We start from the raw sequence: 24955 nt of genomic DNA, 5'->3' as shown, positions 1-24955 counted from the left end.
CGCTTTTTGCGTATCTTTACTTTTTTTTACCGAAGTTAAATTCGAAGAAAAAAATTTTTCGTTCTTGCTCATAGATCGCCTCAAACTTCAATCACAAGATAATAAAAAAGACGTAATCAACAATGTCTTTATTCATCGTTTCAGAAGTTAGACTTCTCCGATGGAAACGGTTGCCGCTATATATTTTATCAGCGAAATTTTACCGACTTGCAGTGCCATACTTATAACTGTGATCATTGATGACTATTGAACTGCTTCTCAGTGATAATGTACTGATTGCATTTTAAAAAGCAATTTTTCGCTCTCGCCTGGTCTTTCCGCTAGGACCTTTTTCGCGCGTTCTTCGCGTCGCAGGCACTTCGATAACGGCGCTAACAGCGCAGATTCGAGCGAAAAAGCCCGCGCGGTAGCTATTTCCGCAGTTTTCATTATCCGTCCCGCGTGCGCGCGCGCATAATAACCTGCGGGCGCGGAGTTTACACGTAGCCAAGTTAACGCCAGACTCATTACCAGTCGGGGGATTCATCCGCAACCCTAATGGGAGAACAGCCATCGGCTCCTCTTCTTCCTTGCCGTCGTTGTTTTCGATCCCGAGTCGGCTCACGAAAGGGTAACTCACGGCGCGTTTGCACAACGCTATCTGCGTACTCCCGTACGCATTAGCGGGGCACGCTCGCGAGCGGGAACGAGGAGGAAGATCTCCGAGCAGTGAGAAAGTATCTCGCGTATTCTCGGCGCAGTTCCGTTTCCAAGCCGACGGGAGTTGTGTAACCTCGTTTATCCGGAGGTGCGTTACGCAGCGGGTCTCCGGCGAAAAGATCTAATTGGTTACGACTTTATTCCCGGCCGGGGATAACGCGTAACGCGGCAGCTTCAACCTGACCTTAACCCTTCCCATCGTAAAATTTTACTCACCGTAAGAAGCGATCGTATCGCTCTCGCGTTTTATGCCCGTGGAGTTTTTTATCGGGGGCAGTTGCGTGCCATAATCAATGTCCCTGTTCGAACGAATGGACCGAGGAAAAGGCAAGCCGCCACGGCGGTCGCGTTTGTCGGGTTTTGACGCAAGAAATCGCAAACGGGGTTGCCTATAATCATCTGTAATAGCGGAAGGAAAAGGGAGAGAGAGAGAGAGAGAGAGAAATACAGAGCTGGTGAGACGAGGAGACGGTCACTAATACCGACCGGTTACACACCGATTGTCAGGTTCCTAGTAGGTGTAACGCGCTTGTCTGCGGCTTCGTTCACTCCGTTCTTGCGAGCCGATAAACGACAATTCATGATATCGAGAGGAAAGTTGTCATTATTTACTGCTTCTTATTCATTCAGTCGTAACTTGTATACGAGGAGTACACGTTTTTCTTTCTCGAGAGAGCTCGTTCAAGTTCGAACCGTGTGATTTGTTAATTCGGTATAATGAGACGTGCTCGGATAATTTTCGGAGAGAATGAAACGATGAACAAACGAGCCTATTGACGTTTACGTCATCGATACTTTGGGAACAATAAAGATACAGGCGAAATTTGCTCAAGTTTTGTCCACGTTTGCGCATTCGGAATTTATTTAATTATTCTTTGCCCACAAAATCAAGACAATTTATTAACAAGCGGAGAAACAAAAAAACATGAAATAAAAAATAACCATAAAATGAATACAACTGTTTTTTTTTTCTAATTGGATATTATTGAATTATTATTCTATATATGTGAAAAAGATTCGTTTTTTACTCACTTTTTTAAGGCTGCTCACTATTTTCTTACTCTTTCAAGAGTGAAACTTTTGTTCCTTTCTTTGGCAGCTAAACCGCTCCCATACCTGATCATTCAAATAGAACGTTATAATTTGATAATTCGAACGGAACACTATAATTTTGTCTTTTTTTAAAAGGTCCCTGCGGGAAACACTCATTTTATCATAAAACCGCGCGTGTGCGGCGCATGTCGGCGCTTTATTTTAAATTGATCCTAGGCTCGTTTCGAAACGCCTCTCCCCTCAAATCCTTTCGCGAATGAATTTGCACGCGTTCTCTCCTCCACTCTAGCGCGGCGTGCGGTGTTACGCGAAAAAAGGAAGGTAGTCGTGAAAGTTTCGCACAGTCGAGCAGAACGACTCGGGCCAGAACGCGAGCGGTTAATTGTCTCGGCGGGCTGCCTCTCAGGTTTCGTTATTTTTATGTCTCTCGACAACTTCCCCGACGTATTCTTAAAATCTATTTTTACCATTAATTGCGCTAATTAATAAGAATGCACCGGGACTCCCACGGGCATACATCTTGTATCGGACCAGCGCGCTCGCGTTAATACATTTTAATTATTCCCACGATAAAATGGCAGCCCCCTTCCTGTTTACGACATTGTCTTCGATGAAAGTCGTACGCGACGGAGCGGCTGTGAGAAATTATAGATCGCGAGATATCGCTTGATTGCCGAGCCACTCGCGCGAGGTGCATTCCATTCTTTGAGCTTTCTCGATAGAAATTCGATACCGGTTAATGAAGCTTCTTTTCGTCAAGCAGCGTCTTCAGTTTTTTAAAATCACCGACAGTTTTTAGGCAGGACCTCGTCGGGGAGTGACATTTACACGACTTGGCGTCTCTTCTTTGCCTCCTTTTTTAGGAAAGGTAATTTTGTACAGATTTCCATTTACGCTCGCGTCGCAAGGCAGATGAATACTTTTCAGTCTCGTCTCGCTGACGTCGGCGAGATTTACGAGGCTCGTGTAATCAGCGTTTCCCTTTCCGTCGTGTGTCCGCGTAAGAAGATTCGCCGATAGAAACTCGGAAGGGTAGAGACGAACGACAACAGGGAGTTTGCGACTCGCTCGACGGGCTTCGAGCAAACAACGTGATCCTACGGGCAAGCGGAAGGAGGAAAACCCTACGGGACGAGCGCGTCGCGAGACGAGAGAACGTCCGTGGAAATACACTCGAGAAAAGGGAAGCTCCACTCGACTTGGCGCAGGGACGAGACGTTTACACGCTACTCGAACTGTTACGTCAACACGTGTTGCTCGACTACCGCTCGAAGCTCGGCCGAAGATCGAGAGGGACTTTTTCGTGAGAAATACTGAAGAATTTGTCATATTCGTTACTGGAGCCAGGAGCAAATCGAACCCTACGCGAAAGTATTTAGGAATCTATCTCGTCTTTATTCTGTTATTACGCGCTTTCAATCGCGCGTCTCGCCGAGACGAGAACACGAAAGCGTGCCTTACTGATCGGCAAGAACGTCTGCCTGTTTCTTAGCATCACGGTGATAAATTCGAGGAGTTATTTTTGGTACAGAAAAATGACGTTACGTTAAACTCGTGCCAATTTGCGTAGTCTGACTACTGCTTAGGTGCGGTGAAACGTGTCATAAAGTCTCGCTAAAAAAAAATAGCTTTGCCAACAGGATGTACTTTCGCCAACGTATTAGCGATTCTGTATATTCCGGCTTCGATAACAATATTTTCTTCCATTCTTGCCATTAATCATTACTTGCGCAAGCGTGATGCAATAGTATCGGTAACAGCGAAAATAACCGCTCGCCTTCGTGTTAACTCCAAACCGTTACTCCTGTCTGCTCGAGAAACCTTTCGTTCGCGTTTAATTCTCCGTTAGTCGCAGTATCCAAATAGATACTATCCTAATATTTGTCAATTTGTTTTTCAATTATTTTAAATGTATTTTAGTGCCTGATCTTTAGCCAAGTGCTAATGAAGGAGAAATGTTTTAAAATGCAGAAGAAAACAATGAGAAAATGTATGATATAATTTTTTTACACAAATCGATTGTTCCGTTTGTTCTGCGTATAAAAATACCTTCACGTAAGTCGTTTCGCTTAATTATTAATTAATTAATTAATTAATGGAAATACGTATCGCTATTGCAACAACACTCTCTCATTTACGTTACTAAACACACGAATCTGCGGAGAATCCACGAGCGCTGTCGGTCTCCGACCTGAGAGGGTTAAGAGGTAATTATGTCTATGAGCGGAATAATTCAGCAGATGGATGTTTAGTAATCAAAGGTTAATTCGCGCGGCGCTGTAATTTCTCTCGATTGGCGTTCGCGTACACAGGCCGGCGGTGTACCAAGATAGCGCATCCTTCCGGTGAACCGGCGCGCCAAAGGGCGAAGATCGCGCTCGAGGCGCTCGATACGCGTTGCGTAATCGGTCGCGTGCGTACACGGTTTCCGTCCGCCACGGGGCACCGGAGAGTAACGCAACGCGGACTACCGGCGTTTTATAACCGCGGCTTAACTCGCTGCGCCAGCGACACGAACTATTTTGAAGCTGGGATTTTTAGAAATATGGGTCAACAACGCATCTGGTTACGCGTCGGCGGCTCGCGATATCCTGCTCGATGCGTCGTCGTCTTCTCTCTTCCGCTCTTCTTTATTTACCGTAAAGCGCGCTAACTTGGGACGCTCGCTTGGGACAGCTCCGAGTTATAATTAACGCGCGCTGATTCTTCCTCATTTTTACGCGATGCAGACGGAGGAACGTGGGGAAAAGCGAAGCGCATAATTGTCACTGGATCGTTTCTCGGATGTACGGCTCCGATTTAGACACCGGTCTCAGGTTACTCGGCTTCGCCGAGGTGGACGGAAGCGCGAGAGAGACGCGTCTATCTGACTGGGAAATCTCGAGCGGAAAGAAGAGCCGGCGGAAAAGTGGCGGGTGTCGGCGCCCAGTTGCCACGAATCCGTTTCCCTCGCGAACCCGTTTCTTTCTCGCGTAACGACCGATAAATAACAGTCAATCTTCGGGTGCAGCGGCGGTGGAAGTATCAGAAAAAAAATAGACTTGGCACCGGCCAAGCAGGTCTCCGCCGATTGTTCCCCCCTCCCCCCGTCCGTCCCGCTCGTTTCACCTAAAAACCGCGCATGTTGCCCGGCGCACACCGTTATTGCTGGCAACGTGCCGCGCGCTGGACCTGGCGGATCTTAATCTCGTAAAAGAAGGGACCGAGAGCCTAAAAAAAGCACGCGCCTCGCGGAAGAAAGTCTCGTCGGGGTTACTTACCTCCTCCGGGAATTTATCGTCGGCGCTCGTTCGGCCATTGCAAACGCGAGAAAGAGAGAGAGAGAGAGAGAGAGAGCGCGCAACGAGATCGCGCACGATTTATGTCGGCGCGATCGTCCGGCCGTTACACTTTTACGGCCCTTCTAGTGGCGGGAGATTTAACCGGGCGATTTAACCTGACGACGAATTACGAATCGGCGACGGATTCCGCGAGGGATTTCCGATTCGTCCGACGCGGCTCTCGTCGACGTCCTCCGCGAAGATCGTCGTTCCTTCGCACGCGTCTCGTCGTCAAAAGCAGAGAGACGCGCCAACTTGTTGCTTCCGCGTGCTCAGCTTTTTCCATCGCCGTGTGATTCTTCTCCTCCGCGGGAGGCCACGCCAAAAGCGGGCCAGTCAAATCGCTTTAGGTACGACGTTGAAGGTGTCGTTGCCTCGGTTTCCTTCCGAGGTACGTGACAGCTGTCTCCCTACACGATCGGTGTCGCCGGCATCGTCTTCGTGTTATCAACGACCCATGCGCCTGCTTTCGTTTCCATTCGCGATATTTTGAGACGAGGGTGAGACGCGACTCGGAGGGATCGAGGGGGGACTAGCGTTTCGTGAGAACCGTCCGCGATTCTAAGCCGAGCGATTATCATCGCGCACATATGGGAACGGCGTATGTGGACCAAGTGATCCGCAGATAAATTTAGCAGATTAGCCGCATTAGCCCGGATTGTTGACCCGTGTGAGGCGTTCTACGTGCGTTGAACTCGTTCCACGAAAGCCTTGAGAATCTCTCAATGAGCGGAGACGGTCGTTCCGATCAACGAATCGTCGCCTCTCGATCGAGTGCCGATCGACCGCAACAAATGACGTTTCGTCCCCTCGTCATTCGCATCTTCCAATATGGTTGAACGGTTTCAAATATCATTTTATACATATAATACGTGCGGATTGTTGCTTATACGTGTATCTTTGAATTATCGCGCAAACGTCAAAAATCAGGATATAAAGCAGAAATGAAAATTTAATTAATGGAAATTTTTTAAAGTCCTATTCACTTCATAACTCGCTAATTCGATTAATTAAGCATATCGCGGAATTTCTAATTTAAAAGTTGAACGAACTTTGTATTGGAAATTTAATATTTTCATTTTTAATTTAAAGTATAAATTCAGAGAAAGTTCATACAATTTCATAGCAATTAAATAAAATTTGATGAAAAGAGAAACGTCCGAATTATAATTTTATTCAAAAGTAATTTTCAAAAATTTAAATAACATATTTTTAAATATTCATTATTATTTATATTATTTATAATGATTCATAATTATAAATCATATTTAATCTGATTTATTTATCATTATAAATAATATTTAAATATAAAGAATATTTTACGCTTTCGTATTTGTTTATCGGGGGAGAAGAGTTCTCTCAACCTTTTGAAGAATTTCGGGAAATGACACACGGCTTCTTACTACACTTATCGACTCGTTCATTGTCCGTGTACACCGCAAGAATCGCAAACGCGGCAAAGAGTTCGCCTCTATCGCTTTAAGAGTCGCGGACTCTTAAGCGGACAGCGGTTATGCGAAAACCGGCTAACGACCGCCGTCGAAGCGGCAATAATTTCTGCGGCGCGATTATCGGCGCTGCGACCGCACGCAAAACAGCCGCGTTTCTCAACGCACCGTGTGCTACCTGTGTTGCAGCTCGACGACACGGCGCTCCAGCTGTACAAGGGCGGCGATTATGGCGCTTACCTGGACCTCGAGGCCTCGATCAACGAGCAGCAGGAGGAATTCGAAGGCTTCCACGAGAGGTGAGTGGACACAGTCCATGTATCGCTAATAATAAACACCGTCTCAGGGAAATAATAATAATCGACGTCGTCCTGTTACACCGAACGAAGGATTCGGTAACAATTACCACGATTTCGTTAAGTAGTTTCAACTAAATTGCTTGGTTACTGCAAGCAAATCATCTAATACCCACGACACATCGCCGCGCGCGTCCTATATCTCTCGTACTTGCCGAATTGGCCGAGTAATTTATTTAAACTGCGCGTAATGACGGAGGCCATTTGTGCGCCGCTTAATTGCGTCCCGGGACAGTCGCTTTCTTGCGCACGCCTGACGGTGAGGTTGGATAGGTCCCGCGTCTTTACGAGGCCCTCGCAGGGCCGCGGATAATCGCGCGGCTGGACTGCTCGTGGAAGGTAGAGAGCGGCCACCGGGCTAATGAAGGATATTTAGGTGAGAAGAGGGCGGTGAGCGTTTCCTCGACACGGTCGCAGCGGGGAAACCCGCGACGTCCTGAAAAGAGGAAGGTCAGTGTTACTCGGGGCGGTTATTCTCGTTAAGCGGAGACCCACCTCAGAGTAATGCGACGGAGGGATACGTCAGAGGGTCAGCGCAAAAAGTCCCGGCACCGTCCGGCAATTAGCACGCTTTAGTTTGTGATCCCCGAGGCGCGCGTTCAACGGCGTAATTTTCTTCTGAATAGTGCATTCAGAATGGCAGGAATAGTAATCGTCCGTAGGCCAGAATTTAAACGCGCCGCGCGGTGATAAAACAAGGGAATGGCCCGCGTTGAGTACGCGTCATTGTGCGAACGATCGTTAAAAGCGTTTTCGTCCGTGGAGGAGAAGTTTTTAATTGGATTGCGCCGCGCGCGACGGGGTGTAATTTATTCGAAATGCGGAGTAATGCTGCGGAGAAAATCGCCGGCCGTCCGGCGAGGGGACGCGCCGACGATCGAATGTTGCGTCGCGGCGATCACCAGTCGCGCTGGAAACGATGCGAAATGACGATTTAACGGCCGCTTAATTATCTCAATTATACGTGACGCGTCCCGAAAGTTTATTTTTTATAGAGCTCAGTATTTATTTCCTCCAGACGGACGTGGAATGGAAATTCGGCCGAGTCAGTTGGTTGTGCGGGGCGAAAAATTATGTGTTACATTTAACACATTTCATATGTTTCCCCAACGATCCACGCGAATTTTTCTGTTAATTTAACGCGAGGTGAGTACGTTGAAAAGTCACGCAAATATTATATAAAAAATTAATATAAAATCGACACGTTAGTTGACACTGAAATACAAGATATTATTTTAATGTTTACATACGTTGAATATCGACACAACAGAATCGAATTTTCATTTTCACTTTTTTTTTTCTCGTCGAAACTCCACGTGGACTGAATCCCTTCTTGCATAAACTACGGCCAATTCTCGTCGCGTTTCTCCCGATTTTCCACCGTAAGCAATTAAGAATTCGCACGACTGAGAACTTTTGGGTATTTTTAGTGCGCTCGAGACGCGCGTTCTGTGTTTATCTAACAGCGCGCGGTATTCCACGGTAAAATATGGGAGAAACCGGGCGCTGGTTTCCGTCGTTGAGAATGCACGACGGCCCCGGCAGTATATTTGCGGTCTGCGTATCGAATTCACGTTAACGCCGTGAAGGCTAACCGTGCTCGTTGAGTATTAACGCAGGTAAACTCCCCGGGGAGGGATGAGGTGAGCGCGCGCGCACGGCGTTAAATTTAGTTCTCCTTTGAGAGCTTCGAGACCCGCGCCTTTTCGGTGACTTTCCATTCTCCCCGTACCTACGCGATTGCTCACCCACGTTGAACGTACGTTCAACGTGGTCATACGACGGCGAACAATGGCATCGAGAAACGCGGAAGCGCATGATATTTTTGCTTTCATCATCCTTCCTTCCCACGCGCCGCAGTATTTCGTCGTTTATTGAAAATTTATTCGCCGTACCCTCGGTCGCAACCACGGCGATGAGGAACGCTGCAAAAATATCAAAACGAACGAACGAAAGAGAGAGAGAGAGAGAGAGAGAGAGAGTGAGAGAGAAAGGAGGAAGGGATGGGGGAGGGGGACGAAAGAGATCGTTTCGCACCGCAGAATGTAATTGCGCGTTCTTTATTTGTCAGGAACGATTTTATTTATACCGTCGGATATTTAAATTGGAAGCCGGGACTGGACGCTAAATCAGAATCAAAAGATCGATTTTCCAGGCGGCGTGCGTTGCACGCGACGTTACGGGCGCATACATCGCAGGCTTCATTTTCGCGGCGATTGATCAAGACCGGAATGGCCTCGTACACACGCGCGTTGGAAACAAGATCGCTTCCAGTCCATTAATCGGGCACCACTACATCAGCGCGCTCGCTCGCGCGCACGCTTGCTCGCCCGCTCGATGCACCGCCTTCGATCGGATTGCATTTCGCCGGTTGCTCGTCGCCCGCTCAAAGGCACGTTCGCGCGAATGTCGAATAAACGGCCGAACGGGAGGAAAGGCGATGGAAGCCGGAGGATTGGAATCGGACGCGATTTGGGGACGCTAAGAGGAGGAGGCGGCGGAGGAGAGTTAAATAAATGTTTGCCCGCGGAGATATGCGTTCCAATATTTGAAGCCCCGCGAATTTCCGCGAACCGCAAAATGATATCATACGTTTACTCGCCTCTTTCTCCGCGCTGTCCGCCCCACATGCCGCTCGATTTTTCTCCGTCGTTCGCGCGCACACAAACACGAGTGCAAGTTCCGGCACGCGCTTATGAGGCGGCTCGGAGAGGAGATTTCAAGGTAACGAAGCGGTAATGACGAAACGCTAGTGAAACCGGTAGCGATCTTGCGCTTTCTCCCAATTCGGGACTCTCCGTGATTTTCCTCCGTTAATGCCCTCTTGAAAAATCCACGCTTTGTTTCCGGATCTCCGCCGGTCGGTCGTGACTCGAGGGATCCCCCGTGAGAGAGACTCTGAATTGCAGGGCCGTGCCCGTGGAGACATGGTGCCCGTGGCGAATCGCTCGTCGCCGCGACGGTGCGCGCGACGAGAGTCCGCACCGCCACCCACGACGGGTCGGCCCGTTGATCATGGGAAAATCTCACCGAGAGTCGGGAATCGCTCTCGCGACAATTATCCTGCCACGTTGTTGCCGAGCGCGTCGCGAAAATCGGCGCGCCGTGCAGCGGCCGTAATTGGACGATTTACATAGGCGCGGGATCGGGTGTACGCTCGACTCGGGCGATAATAACGCGCTCGATAAAACTTATCCGGGCAGATACGCCCGGACCGCATTTGTACGCGACTCGCTCGAGGGCGAGAGGGGACGGCGGGACGCGGGCCGCGCGCAAGGAGGAAGGAAGGTAGCTTTCGCGTGGGTAACGAATCGTTTATCTTTGCGGTAATGCCTGGCAACTCGCGTACGCCCACGCGTACCGTGAGCCACCACCGCGTGCGTGCGTATTCCGCCGGTATTTCTCACGCAACCCGCCGCGTCCCGCGCGTGCGAAATTAATTTGCGTAGCTACATCCTAGGCGGTCGTCTCGCGTATAAAGAGGCGGAGGAAGAGAGAGAGAGAGAGAGTTCTGTGCGGTAACAAATTGAAGAAGAAGGAGGCAGCGCTGCCATCTAATCACATAAGCCACCTTTTCTTACTTCTTTTTTTACAGTCGCTAAAAAATATCGCGCGAAATAAGTGTCTATAATGATTTCTTTTCCCCGAGCTGCCGTGAAATTTTGTGAAATATGGGCGTTCTTTATGTATTTTTGCTGGTCTCTTTTAATAAAAGCGACCTGCCGAAAGCGTACCTTGTATCGTTCATGCCTTCACGGGGGAAAAGAATGTGCTGAAACGGCAAATTGTTAATTACTATAGTGGACAGCAAAAAGATTTGTTACACGGAAAAAATAATTTTGCTGTTACAGCAAAACGTTGCTGCGACAGGGGTGAAATTTAGTTTGGTCTTTCCTTGTTATGAACTTTCAAACCGTACCATGAAAAAACTTGCTATATATTAGTTTATTCCAAGATAAACCTGAGAAGGGTAAGTGTTACTTTTTTGCTTAAATGACCTTAGTTACTCTCAGAATTTGACAAAAATGTCACTTTTGGTTATTATTTTGATATCTGAAGGGTCACTTTTTGTCACCTTTTCTCTTAAGTAACAGTCATTTTCATTATTTCATTCTTTTATTCCGGTGAGATTGGATGGCAACGCTGAGAAGAAGTTTCCGGAAGAGCATCGCCGGCGCCGTTTTCCCAGCGCGCTCGCGTTCTCGGCAATCGATAAAGCTATGAGCTTTGAGCGTTTTTTAATTAATTTCGATGTAACGTTCAGTCGCAATCGCTCGTTCTTCTTTCGTTCGTTCGCGTTATCAGTCGGTAGATGTGCCAACACACGGATTTAAAGAGACGCATCATCCACGAGACGTTTCCATTTATGGCGCAGCGCGTCATCGACGTGAACTTCTTCGTTAACGAGCGCTTCGATCGCTTTTTGGCTGGGAGGGACGTTAAAAGAATCATTAAGATTGTTTCGCAGAGGTACCGGCGGTCTACATACATGCACACGGAAACGCTTGTCGCGCCACGCGGACGGTAATACTTCATTTATTTCGCATTACGTTCTATCACGGCGCGCGACACGATGACAACGCGGTCACACCTGTTTCCCATTTGCACTTATCCCGTGGAAGATGAAGCTTATCTGCACGGATCTGTTTTTCCCGGGGAAATTAATCAGTCGCCGGAGAAAGTAGACGGTACTACCGGTACCTCGAAAACTTATCTCCATTCCGTGCACAGCGTACTTAACTGAAAGGAGGTCCCGGCGGACCTTACCTAATAAACCTCGTGTCATCGCGTTTCCCTCACGGGCCCTCTCATCCTCGCTGCCTCTCTCGCTCTTCCTCGCTCCCTTTCTCTCTTTGCCCCTTGTCTCGATCTCTCTGTCTCTCTCCGTAGAGTCTTATGTAACCTGTTTGAATGCGCGTAGGTACCGGTATACCGGGCGTATATAATTATAATGGAAGGTATACATGTATCCGCGAGTATAACGGCTAAGGTAGGTACGTGCGGGGAGCGGGGCAGGGAGAGCGGGTAAGAGACCGAGAGAGAGAGAGAGAGAAGATAGTACTCTCCCAAGGGTTCAATAACCAGGCACAATAAGTCGCTAAACGCTCGGTATAGACGTCGCGATGAGTAATCAGCTTCCTACGTATCGGGCACCAGGATCATTAAGGTGTATACACACGCGAGCGCGCTCGCTCGTTCGAGCCGCCTCGTCGGAGCACCGTCCTTTAGCAAGCGCGCGACGAATCCCCGCGCGTCCGGTCTTTCCTACGTTGCCGGAGAGATTGATCGTACACCGTAAACGATTTTTCCCGGCGGCGCGCGCGCTATCTCTTCCCTTCTTCCTCGTAACGCGAAATCATAAACGGCGAACGGAACGGTGGCGCGAAATACGCGCATTTCGTTCTTTCTCCTCGCGTGGCATGTGGCAAGCGGGAGAAACACGGTCCGAGAATTACGTCCCGGTGACACGGTATGTGTCGCGCACGGTGATTCGCGGTTATCATCATTCGCCTTGAGGTAGCGGGTATTTTGCATGACAACGGTAATCATCCATTCGACCCCGCGATTCGGCCGACCTGCTACGCAAACTATGCTAATAAATCGCCTCATTAATGTCGTCGCAGGCAAACGCACAAGCGAGCAGTGACAGTAATGTTATTAGCAATCACGGTCAAGGAACGTAAATCAGAATGAATTGATGTAAATTGATATTAGGGATATCAATCGCGCTTCCTGCGTCGTAGAAAGTGCAGACGGAGAGTCAGGACTCGTTTGGTTTTCGTGCGCGCAATTTATCACGCGATACAGCTATCATCGAATTATGGCTCCACCGAGTGAACACCGGCCGGCGCAAGTCATTTCTTGAGGACGAAAGAATTCCACGGATGTTGTTTCTTAGATGCATTTCGCGACGATGAAACGGCCGCGAGGATTCGCGGTTTTTCGCTGGAAAACCGTTTTCCTCGCAGCTGCATGCATCGCTGATTAAATTAATGAGCTTGTGTCACCCGCGCGTCTCGAAAACCAGTGACTCACGTGGTTCTGCGTTTAAGAATAGAGCTTACGCGTTGCACACGCGATCGTTCAACACGTTGCACGCTCGTCGCGGCCCGAGCAGTCAATCGATGAAAGTTAAACCGCGCTGAAACGCGTTGAAATTAATCCAAATACGCTTGCACCCAGCAACTTTCTTCTCATTGCCAGTTATTTCGACTGAGTTTCACCGCATCTTCCTTGACGAAGTAAAAGTATTCTGCTGTTGTCCATGAATCTTTAAATAATATATGTCGCCTCGATATCGCTCGGATTTCGGTAATCCGAGTTATTCTATTCTCCCGAGTTATACGAATTAGTATCTGTAATTGTTTGCGCTTTAACAACGCCCGAGTCGAAATTTTGCCTCTTCATTGACCCCGCAGATTCCATCGGACTGGAAGTGCTAATTTGACGGTCACTTACTATGTATCTTTTTATTACCGAGTCGTTATGTCCCGAGCCGACGAGTGACATGCGTACACCGGAACATTGTACGTGTATCCACGCGTTAGTTATATCGATTCTCCAAATATTAAGTGCACATCGGGCTCTCGCCGGCATCGTGTTTATAAACACGCGTTTCTCGATCGAATCATATTTACGCGAGTGTCACTGTCAATGTCAGTGTCAATGCCAGGAGGGTATATTCCAAGTGCTATGGTGGAGCGACAAGATGTTGCTTCGGGGAGCCAAGATGGTGGACACGAATAGCGGTGCATCGTGTATTCCCAAGTGTGTTAAATCATTCATCGTAGCAGAATATTTCCGATTTTAGCGTGCGTTTGACGAATATACCGAGAACAAGGAGGAATCCGAGTCGCGATTTAGGCCGGTGGTATTCATAGCTGGCCGTTATTTAACGAGTAATTATAGCCAAAGTAAGAAAGATGGGTCAGTGAGGGCTGATCGTTAGATATTGCTCGAGATAATTTTAACTGACGGTTAAATTATAGCTTCATGAATCTTCAATTATTCGCCGACCTATATCTGCATTCATTTCGTGCAGCGAGAAGTATTGATCCAGCCGAACATGAAACAGAGGTACGGCCCGTGAATACAAATCTGTAATTTATTATGCTTTGAATCGGAAGTTGTAAATAATTGAATACTATGAATACCGGCATTAGACCTTAGTGTAAATCTCGCGAGTGTTTAATTTTTACGTCTAACAGCGCTCCTTGAGCCGCGAGTTCGGTCTTCCTAACATCTGCCAAAGCTTTCTTTTCGTTTCGGTTTAACCTTGTTTTTCTGCGCGGAATCCAAATTTAAATCCCCACCGGTGAACAGCTCTATCCGACACACGACTGTTATCTCTTTGCTTCTATAGTTTCTTCCGCTCTTTTAAGAATTACAAATCCCATCGAGACTTTCAACGTCAAAAGAGAATGGAGCGATTATGAGAATGAAAATGAGCTGCCGCTTTTATCTTAACCTTGATTAAATTATGTATTTCTTTACCTCGCATACTCAATTTCCAACTGAGTGAGTTACTTTGATATATTATTGACTGAAGTTACAAATAAAGATCGAATGCGGGTGAAAAAAGATGTAGATAAACAAATATTAAATAATCCTTGGCTGTGTTTCTTCGGGCTTTTTCAACACGAAGAAAAGCAAATTCGGCGGAATTTGCGGGGTTAATGAAGAAGCGAAATTTCGACACGGGATTCGCTCACGTGTCAGCAGCGAGATCTCTCGTGGTCGCAGAGGTGCGACACGCACGAGAAGCGTCCCAAAAAGCGTGGTGCCCGCGAACAGTTGGCGACCCGGCTCGGAATAAATCGCAAAACTGGGTTTCGAGATCTATTCCCAGGATATTCGGCTGGGGATATTTTCTCGCGCGGTCGGCCGTTTTCGCGTTTTATAAATATCCGTTTGCACGAGTCGGCGCGCTGCGGGGCATTAGGTGTGACCGAGTAACAATGAGTCAACCTCGCGCATTATTATAAATAAATACATGCCGCTCACCCTCTCTTTCGGCCTGCCGCACACAGATTCGCGCGCAGATCGTACTGCGAATTGAGATCAAATCCCGGTAACAACGGTTTCGCGCGCGGACTCGATTCTGGGGAGAACCGTCGGAGTGATGATTTTTATCACCGGCGAAACAGACGGACGCTTCGCTGTAATCCGCAAGCGCGACTTTCAGCCGCGAACGTTTCGCCTTTTCCGACGCTGCGAACAATACCCGTGGAGGCAGAGCTCGACTCGGGTGTTTTATCGCCGGTTGAAAACCGCTCGTACGAGGCTAAAGCGGCGGTTTCGTCTATCGCGCGGCGATTTCGCAAGGCGGGGATCGTTGCCGCGTACGCCGGAAGAAAGCCGATGGATTTATAGGAGAAATCCGTTCCAGGTCAGGGTTCCACAGGCTGTGTTGCGCGCGATCTTCCGACATACGCCGCGGTTGAGAATGCTGTTAAATCTTATGTAATGCCCGCGGTCCGCGATCGGGCTCGACCGTGAACGTTTAATTGGCGTTCCGCGGTGCACGGGCTACCTAACTCAATTATTATCCGGCCGCGTTGCGCAATGCTGAACGCGAGCGTCACGTGCCGAGTCGCGCGGTCTCCTCAAATCCGAAAGCGGCCGGCCGCGCGTGTCCATTGCACAAAGTGCTCGGGGTTTCGGTCAAAAGAATGCTCGCGTGTTCGACACGCCGCCGCCTCGCGGTACCGACGTTTCCCGTTCGCTCCAGATTTATCGTTCTTCGACTGGAATGGACTCTGACAAATGAAAATGGCATGTCGGACTGTGTATCGAGAGAGAAATCGGGAAAGAGGGAGGGAGGGAGGAGATTTCTTAAATAAGCGTACACTTAACATCAGAACTCGAATTTATCTCAGACTGGTGTCAGTCGAGCTGCGTTAGTCGGGCTGTTTCCATCGCTTTGAATACGGAATCAAAGCGATAATCTCGTCGCGCAAATGACGGATATTTCTTGGTTGGGGAGTATCGTGAATGGCTCAAAATATCCTTTTCCAGATCTAGTTCGCAGCATTTCGAAAACTCAGTCGCGGCTGAATCTGTCCGATTCGACGCGAAAAGGAAAAATCGGCGAACGTGGTGCCGCGTTGCGCCATCTCGCAGATTGCATGGCGCAGCTTTCTCTTTCTATTTCTCTGCTCGGAGCGAAAGATTGCAACAAACAATTCCCCGACACGTTCGCGCTCTTTTATTATTTAAACTCGTCCGCGCGCGAGATCACGAGACTCGCGACGGCGGTTTGTGACAGGCGCCGGTGAAACGATCTTTCGTCTCGATCGCTGAGATATCAATTCGTCGTCACTATCTTATCACGAGATCGCCACCGCAATAATCACGGGACGTCGTGCCGTCCGCGGCGGTTTTATTCGCGAAACCTGCCGGCTGGCGGAAAAGTTCGCCGTCCTCGACGACGAAATTCGCTCCGGTGTATCGACTCCCTCGCGGTTCAATGATAACGTCGTGCCGGCCGGAAGGCCACGTCGGCCACCGGGAAATATTTCCCCGATTAAGAAACGCCCGGCCGCCCCCGGAGCCCCGTGCGCGATCATGGAAAGTATATAAAAGGACGAGGAGAGCAGGATGACCGAGGACCCTCGTGGCCGGCACATGAGCTCGCTTCGGGGCGCGCTTTAGACGATATTTCAGAACACTTTAACTGCTCCTTTTACTGCCAGGTGGAACTAACTGGCGGTGGCCTGCCTAGGCAGTGCCTCGTAAACTCTGCGCTGTCCAGTCGTCCGGCAACTCGTAACTTACGATCGTGCCCGCGCGTTAGACTGTCGGTTTTCAGGTTCTTCCTTGTTAGCATGAACGTACCTCACGTACCGCGCGAGTCTTACCTTCCGAACCGGAGAGATTCAAGCGCGAGCCGCCTCCCGTATCGTTCGGCGTTTTTTAACACTCAGCGCGTAATTAGGATTACGTAAGGATAAACATAGGTGTCTCGTCGTGGCGCACGTGGTTCGGTTAAAATATGGCGCATGAAAGGAGATGCATGGGGATGCCTGTTTACGCAACAATCATTTGTATCGATCACTCTTACCGTCCACGCCCGTGAAGAATCGGGCGATTTAAAACGTAAACGCGCCCACGCTTGCTCGCGTTTGTAGTACCTAATTTCGTTCGTTACGTCCATTTTCTCCGGTGAAGCGAAAAGGGCGGATACGTAAGCCGGGATAAGAAAGGAAAGCTGTAACAAGCTTAATCGCTTGCGAGCCCGAAGACTCTTGAAGCTCGTGGATCGGACGTTATCCCCCGCGATCGGTTCGCGCCACGTAAGCTCAAGAGAGCTTTTGGATTTAGGTACACTGCTGGAAACAAATGGTCTCCGGGATCAATGGCTCGCCGCGCATCGGCCGGTAATTACGAGCTGTTACCACGCAAAGGGCGAGACGGGGAGGGCGCGGAGCCGTGGATCAGGCGTTGCCTCGTTACACAATTAAATTTACGATCGGCTCGAACGCGATCGGACATTGCCGGTAGCACGGGGGCGGATATAAATTGCGGAGCGCCGGTTTGAATTATTCCCGATTGGTGATGGTCGATTAAGGTCGACGACAGGGACTCGTATATTCCGCGCAAGGAACCACTAGCTGGCTGCGGTGAAGAGGATACCGACCGATTGCCTCCCTCCCTCTCTCGCTCTTTCTTTCTCTTTGGGCTTGGGGAAAATAGCTCGACCTTCTTCTCCCGCGGGAAACGTTGTTTTGTTAATTATAATTTGGCCGAATCATATCTTTCTGATGTCAAACGCAATAATCATAATCGCGAATTATTAATGAACAATGAACAATTTGATGTAAAATTTCAGTGCGACTGAAATTTGCACGTCAATTTTACGCTTGTTCCTCCGCCGCAAAATTACATCCCCAAGCTTACTCGGAACATTTGCCATCGGATGACATATTTTTCGCGGTAAATTAGATAATTCATTCCGAATGGTGATCTCCGAGTTACCGGGAATAGGTTTGAGCGCATCGCCTCCTAGAAAATGATCGTAAGAGCGTATTTACCGAACGAGGTGAACCAAGCGAGTTCTCGCTCGAGACGGATTATTCGGACCGAAGATAAAGAAATGTCAACAGAAGGAGCAAAAAGTGACGGCGCGCGCTGAGACTAACTATTCCGCGCGGTTAACTCAAATAAGGAAACTATCTCACTCCGGACCGTAAGAAGTTCCGCAACTTTTCTAGGATTTCTCGGGGAAAGGTGCAGTCCCGTGGAATTCTCGTCGTAACGCGGTACTTTGCGGAGGCGTATCTGACCGCCGGCAAAAGTAGTCGGAAGAAAAGCGCGACTTGCTCTCCATTCGCGACGCCTGATTCTCGAACTTCCTCGCGTCGTATCGTCGGAAAAAGATAAAAGAGAAAGACCGAGGCGGTCTTCTCCGTGGCGGATTCTCGAAAATCACTCGTCTCTCTCTCGGCGTACATGTCTAATAAATAGAGTTGTCACCTCTCCGGTTTTCGCCCGGAATTTTCAAGGGGAATATCCGGACCTCTTTTGTCTAAAGACAAAAATCTCCGGGCCTATGCGGCAAAATAAATTGAATGACTTGCGGAAAATAATACAATGTATTCTACACAAAAATGTAATCTGAAATCAAGAATAGATCATGAATAGATATTCTCATATATAAGCAAGAATATTATCATTTTTTTTTTAAATTGTTTAGTCTTGAATTGAGTTTAACATGTTCATTGCCACGCTCCTCGGGCATAGTTTGTTCTACCAAGCCACAAGACGTGCTCTCCGCTTTATTTACAAACCAAGAGTCCAAATTAATGTGCTTATACTTCGGATTAACTCGCGCTTGGCATAAGAGGTTGGTAATCGACGTACGAGTATATTCGTAGTTTGCTTACGAGGCTCATATACCATCTACGAGTATACTCGTAGTTGGCAGCGTGTTAAGTAAAAAAACAACTACAAATTTTGATTTTATTACAAGATGAATAGCGAATATATATTTGATAGTGTAATATGTAAAGTACATATGTAACGTCAAATGCAGCGGTGAATGCGATATCTTGATCCTCTAACGATAAGATTTGGGTCTAATGTGATCCCACAGCTCATTTATTTTACAGCGTGCACGCGTTTTTTTTTCTTAAGGAATATTCCATGTCATTATTTACTTCTTTTACTTAATTTGTACATTGATTACATTGATTACATGAAAAATGAACAAAACGGAGCATGAAGTTGGATCCGACCCCACTTTCCTGGGTACTTTGAAAATCCACCTTGCCGTTAGAAGGTTAATAATAACAAATGAAGATATTTTTGGAATTTACATTATATTACATTATTATTATTATTATTGACATATCCCCTCTTTTGAGAAAGACTCCACCCTGCCGATTTCTGGACGAACGGGCAAACTAAAGTAACAACTCTGCTGATGAGCGTTCTTCATTTTCACCGTTGCTCGCTTTGAAACGCGGCCCGCGCGCAAGGATCACGTCGAGAAACAGGCAGGATCGTTGTAAGCCCGCTCGCTCGTNGGGGGGGGGCGCTCTCTCGCGCGGATGCATCTTTGCGAACAGGGAACACGCATAGGTGCGTCGTCGTCGTCGTGTTTACGCAGCTGTTTGCGCGCCGTCTTGTTGGGCTTACACGCCTACTTGTCTCTGCAGGCGACGTCGTGCGTTTCGCGTACACACGGTATATTCGGCTGCATAACCACGATATTCGGCGGATCTAGCGTGAGGTGTATTCACGGCGCATATATTCATGGAAATAGTACTCGGCGTACACTTGCGGCTCGCGTTTCCCGCCTCTGCTCTGAGAAAAGGCTATTGCACCCTCGTTAGGATCGTTTTACGGCGGCTCGCTAACGAAGCGTTATCATTATCGTTCTACATTGCATGGCCCTACGTAGTCACGAAGCTTATACATATTTACACGTCAATAAAAGTTTGGAAGACTTTGCCGCGCGTTGCGTGCCTCAGCTAGGAGACGGGCCGCTATCATTAATCTTTCCCGCCGGCGGCCTGATAAGTAGCCCGAGGGTAAATCTTTAACTTAATCCGAACCCGAGCGGTTCTAACGCACATTCGCCGGTTCTCTTTCCTTTTCCTCTTACATTATGTAAATAATTCCCGCCGACTCTCTTTCTCTCGTATCGCGCACCGCCGCTTATCCCGGCGCGATCAACTCGATCGTCTCCCTCCGCGCATTTCCCGCGAATTGTTAAGGATGTTATTCTTGTTACCATCTCATCCGGCCCCGTCGAGTGGAAAATTCCATCGCGTACTTCGAGCTTCTTTGTGTCACATCGCGAGAGCCATTCTGCCCCGATCTCTCCTGCTCTCCGCTTCTCTTTATTTTTAACCGTGCTCAATATCCGATTTATACCGAGTCTTTTATTGAGACGTTTCTTCGGAAAATAACGGCCACTCGTCCTTGTATGACCGTGCCCGATGAAATTTTTCTGTCTGTGCTACTACCTCGGGATAAAGCATCTCCCTCTTCCTCTCGACATGAAAGGTTTCTTGCAATTTTTCCACAGAGAAATAGTTCGCGAGGGGGCGCATACAATCGGAACCGATAGTTTTAACATAACGACGTATCAATCGAGTCGGGAGGATACGAGATGCTTTCTTCGGCTGATGTCACCGGGGAGAAAGGGAGAAGCGAGACAAAGGAGAGAACGCCACGTCCACGAGCGTTATTATTTGCGAATTCGTTCTATTTATTATTTACTTCTTCGTTCGATCGCAGGCCGTGACGTCTCTCGCTTCTTTCCCTTCGTGGAACTGCATTTTCTCCCGTTTCCGATTGTGCCGCGCGGCAACGCAGATTCGCTCGTGATTTTCCCCGGGAGTCCCGCGAATAGTTTCCATCCCTCTTGTATATGGTCGGATGGAAAAACGAAGAGGAGAGCGGCGGTAGGCGGAAATGAAGCGGACCGCGATCTCGCGCCGTTATCTCGCACTTTGTGAACGAGGATCTGCCTTCTATCTTCTGATGAGGGGGGTGAAAGGGGGGGGGGGCCTACGTTTCGATCCCGCGCCCCGCGCAGACGACCAGGAAACGCGGCCACTGCCGTGTGAAATGCATCCGCTCGAGATCGGTATCCCGCGTGCATCCTGAGTCGCGCGCACTTGCGCGCTCGTTTGCATTTCCTTCGATCGGGATCTTGACATATCGCTGATAGGCCGCGGGAATCTCTATTACGGCGTGGGAAATTCGCACGGTGCCGGTGGAAGTTATGAGAACGACCACGAGTCGAAAAAGAGAGAAAGAAAGGGAAGAAGAAACAGGACGATGGATACCGCGAGGAAATTTGTCGATGGGAAGAAGGGGGAGGATTGACGCGATTTTCGCTCTATAATGAATGCGGTTATAAATCGTTTCGTTACGAACGCTCCCGCCCGTTCGTTTCACTCCCGGCGAAATTATGTTACCGCGTGTGTTCCTCCCGCCGTTCTCTAATCCAACAAAGTGATTTTTTCCCTTTTTCGGAAGAGAACACAGCGCAACGGGGGTGAGACGAGACCGCAACGAGCGGTCATCCAAACGCGCGCTACGAGCGCTCCATAGTCCTCCGCTATACCTTTAATCCGGAGATTTACGTAAAGCCAAAGAGTTATGGCCAGACGAAGGCCGGATCTTACGGTAGAATTAAAAGACTTGCGGTTTCCCGTAAATTCCGTTACAATAGCGGAATCTTGTTCGCTGATCTAACGTTGAAATGAACCTTTCCTCGGGAACAAGCGCCGTCCGAGTGTCGGAGCGGTGGGCGATACAGGACGGACAATCGGTATCGTGCGCCATCGATGTATCGATGTATCGACCGAATGTTTCGTGAGATTAATCATTACGTAATCCTAGGTTAGCGAGATCGTGCGAAATATTACGTGGAACGCGAGATTATTTTCCTTCGCGTTAACACTTAAATGCTTATTTAATACTATTTAGGAATTGTAGGAATCGCATACGGAAAAATAATGCGGTTGAATCAATAGAATTCCCGACAGCAAGCGTGATTGGAGTAAATCTTCTTGATTCAATAACGAGATCGTTGAAACTGAATACTTGAATTATTGAAGTAATGAATAACATAGTAGTTTTTATTATATTTGCCATTGAATAAAATTTATTCCAATTACGCTGTTGTTGGAAATTTTATTACATTCAACAGCATTTTTTTCCGTGGATAAAATACACATTGTAGCGTGATATTTAATAAATTTATGCCATTTTTGTTCACATTTCGTAGTAGCTTGATATTATCTTACGTATTCTCCGGTGTTTCCTTCTGTTTCCGTCTTAAAAGGAACCGTATTTCGTTGCTTATATCGATTTACGCGTTACTTCTTTCGCCCTTGTTTTGTTCTTGCACCTCCTTCGCTTCTTTCCCGTTCACTACCTATCAAAGAGAGCAAAATCTCCGGTAAAGCGGATTTCATTAATTGGATGGTCGCGAAATGGAGAGCCGGAACGTGAAATTGATAGCTCCGAGAAGTTACGCCGTCTTTTACGCCCCTCGGTCAAAGGATCCCTCGCAATATTAAAGCGAATAAAATATTTACGAAGCGTCGAACTGCATAGTGTTTCCAAACTAATTTCTTTTTACGCTTCGCGCGAACTATCTTTAATCCCGCGTGCCGAACGAGTGATGGATCTACGCCAAATATTAAATACGAATTAAGCGCTACGCCGAGAGTCGAGGTACCAATCGGCCGAGTTTCCCGTACTGTATTGTCAAGCAATTAGAATATTTATACGCGGCGATTCCGCGATTGAATTATACGTTTGAGAACGTTATGCAAATCCCGCGTAATCCCGTGCAACGGAGTATTATTTGGCCGCGACCGATTGTGCAATTTCCGCCGTAGAATATGCTGTAAAATCTGTTCGCGAAAAGTGTTGATAAAATTTGCAGCAGGCGGCCTCGCTTAATCACCATCGAGCCACGCGCTGAGCGCGACGATAAATAAATTTACCATCACGCGATCGGTCATCCGCTTGCGGTCAAACGAGTGTCGCTTCAACTGACCTTTGATTAATTTTTTTCAGTGTCAATGTTCGCTACAGACACACGCACGCGCACACGTGCGATTCTCGAGTACACCATGCACGCGTCCTGGAAGCGATTAAACCGCGGCTGCGCGTGCCTTTTGCAATTTTTCTCCACGGAAATTCCGCAGGAGCGAATATGAAATACGAGAGTCCCGGCGTGAAACGCAAGCAACATGCATCGCCGATAAAAGGGAAGAAAGGAAAAGGAGGGTAGGAAAAAAACGCGCCGGACACGCGTAACATTATAACGTGAAGTAATTAGCGAGCGGAGCCGGATATGCAAAAACACTCTCATTAAATTTCGGCGCCAACCCCCTTTCTCTCTGATCTCGCGGGTGCCGGCCGTTACTTCCTCGCCGTCGGCGCCGCGGACAACGCGCGATTATATCCTTCTCCTCGTTAAATTTATTGTGACGAAATTTACGCGCGGCGTTATCGCGCTAAGCCGCGTGCCTGTCGCGCCTTTGGTTTCGGTTACGCGCGATACGCGCTTATTGCGAGTTTTAATTAAATGTGTCACGTTCGCGGGATCGTGCGACTGATCTCGCAGTTTAAGCGAGTTCCCAGCTTGAAAAAGAGAGCCGTCCTTTTTGTCCAGCGCCGCCGTACCATTGCCGTACACCCCCGCCTCCCCCCACGTCCACCCCGTTCGCTGCATTCCCGCGAGCGGAAATTCAATGTTCGTTTTTTCCCTTCCTCAGGAAAGCCGGTAAAAAAAAGGCTCTTCCGGGGGGAAAAAAATTCGTGGCTTCGTGAAATATATACAGGCTATTCCAGAAGTCACGTCCGTACGTGATCTCTCCATCTCTTTATGCATCGATCTACCTATCTATCTCCCTTTCTAAGCTCTCTCGTGAGCTACTACAGATTTTTCGTTTAATTTGAGATCGATTTTTCTTGACGAGAATTTTATCGGATGTTCTGTGCTGATTCGTAACTTTTTCATTGTCGACATTAATTGCTTTAGACGATAAAGCTTGGAATTCAGACTACGGTCAAGGACAATGTCAATTTGGTGAAAGATGCAGACTTATAATCGTCAATATCTATAAATTTTTAAGTGTAAGACACAGGACCGGATTTTTTCTGTTATTTATAAGAATTTACATTTGCGAGGGAATTCGAGGGCCGATGTTTCTCGAAAAGAGGAGGAAACCTTCGGTTCGTTATTTCAATACAACGATATGTGGAACAACTTGAAAACCAAATTAAATATCTGAAACAATCGTTCATTCCATAATTTGCCTCTTAATGTTTCCAGCTGAGAACAAGTGCGCGATCACTGGCACGCCCTGTACACGAAGTGCATCATGTATAATAATTTTTCTGCTATTCACTCCGGTCTTAGTGTTGTCGTGTCGTCCTTTTTGTTCCGGCCTTTCTCTTTCTACGTTTTTCGTTCATACGCGACTCGACTCACTGAAATCCCGGCTTTCAAAATTCCCGACTCGCTCCCCGGAATATGATACGTAAGATCTCGCAACGAGAGTCTCTCTCTCTGGCTGGACATACAGGTTGTAGGTTTTAAATCTCCCATGCTGAGCTTTAATTACAAACTCTCGTGAGAAATGTGGAATCGGGTTTTCCGTCATTTCTTCGTGAGACTTCTACCGTTTTATACATTACATTATTATTTCCTATCAAACTTGAATGTTGCGCGATATACACGTGTGGAAAATTCGCGCGGTGTCGCGGTCGCCCATTTCTTTTTCACGTCACGCGTGTTCCCTGCCGGTTCCCTCTAATGGTTTGCGTGGATCCGATTAAGTAGATTTTAATTTCAGATACACTTACAATCCGGCCGCGGTGTTGATCTTATTTCCCGCGATATCATTTCCCCGGAGACCGGAAGAGAATTCGGGGGTGCATTCCTCTCTCCTTCCCTTTCTTTCTTTCTCTCTCTCTCTCTCTCTCTCCCCCTCCTTTTCGCGTTAATATGATGATGACAAGGAATGCCACGACGATGATCGATACTCCTACGCATTACGAAAGCTCCCGGGGGAAATCTCGACATTCCGGCGATCCGCTT

The 24955-nt window shown here is 47.9% G+C and overlaps 1 protein-coding gene across 2 annotated transcripts in view; it reads left to right on the top strand.

The window, feature by feature from the left end:
- The window catches only part of LOC106742456 (FH1/FH2 domain-containing protein 3), a 148848-nt gene that overhangs the window by 36117 nt on the left and 87776 nt on the right, over positions 1-24955 (top strand). For both annotated transcript variants that reach the window (XM_014615388.1, XM_014615389.1), the window contains exon 2: positions 6710-6819. In XM_014615388.1, the coding sequence (XP_014470874.1) occupies positions 6710-6819 (110 nt within the window). The remainder of the gene's footprint in view (positions 1-6709; positions 6820-24955) is intronic.

The sequence above is a fragment of the Dinoponera quadriceps genome, unplaced genomic scaffold (genome assembly GCF_001313825.1).
Source record: "Dinoponera quadriceps isolate SergipeBrazil2010 unplaced genomic scaffold, ASM131382v1 scaffold113, whole genome shotgun sequence".
NCBI lineage: Eukaryota > Metazoa > Arthropoda > Insecta > Hymenoptera > Formicidae > Dinoponera > Dinoponera quadriceps.
The sequence above is the reverse complement of the archived record's forward strand: the minus strand, read 5'-3'. Positions and strand labels throughout refer to the sequence as shown.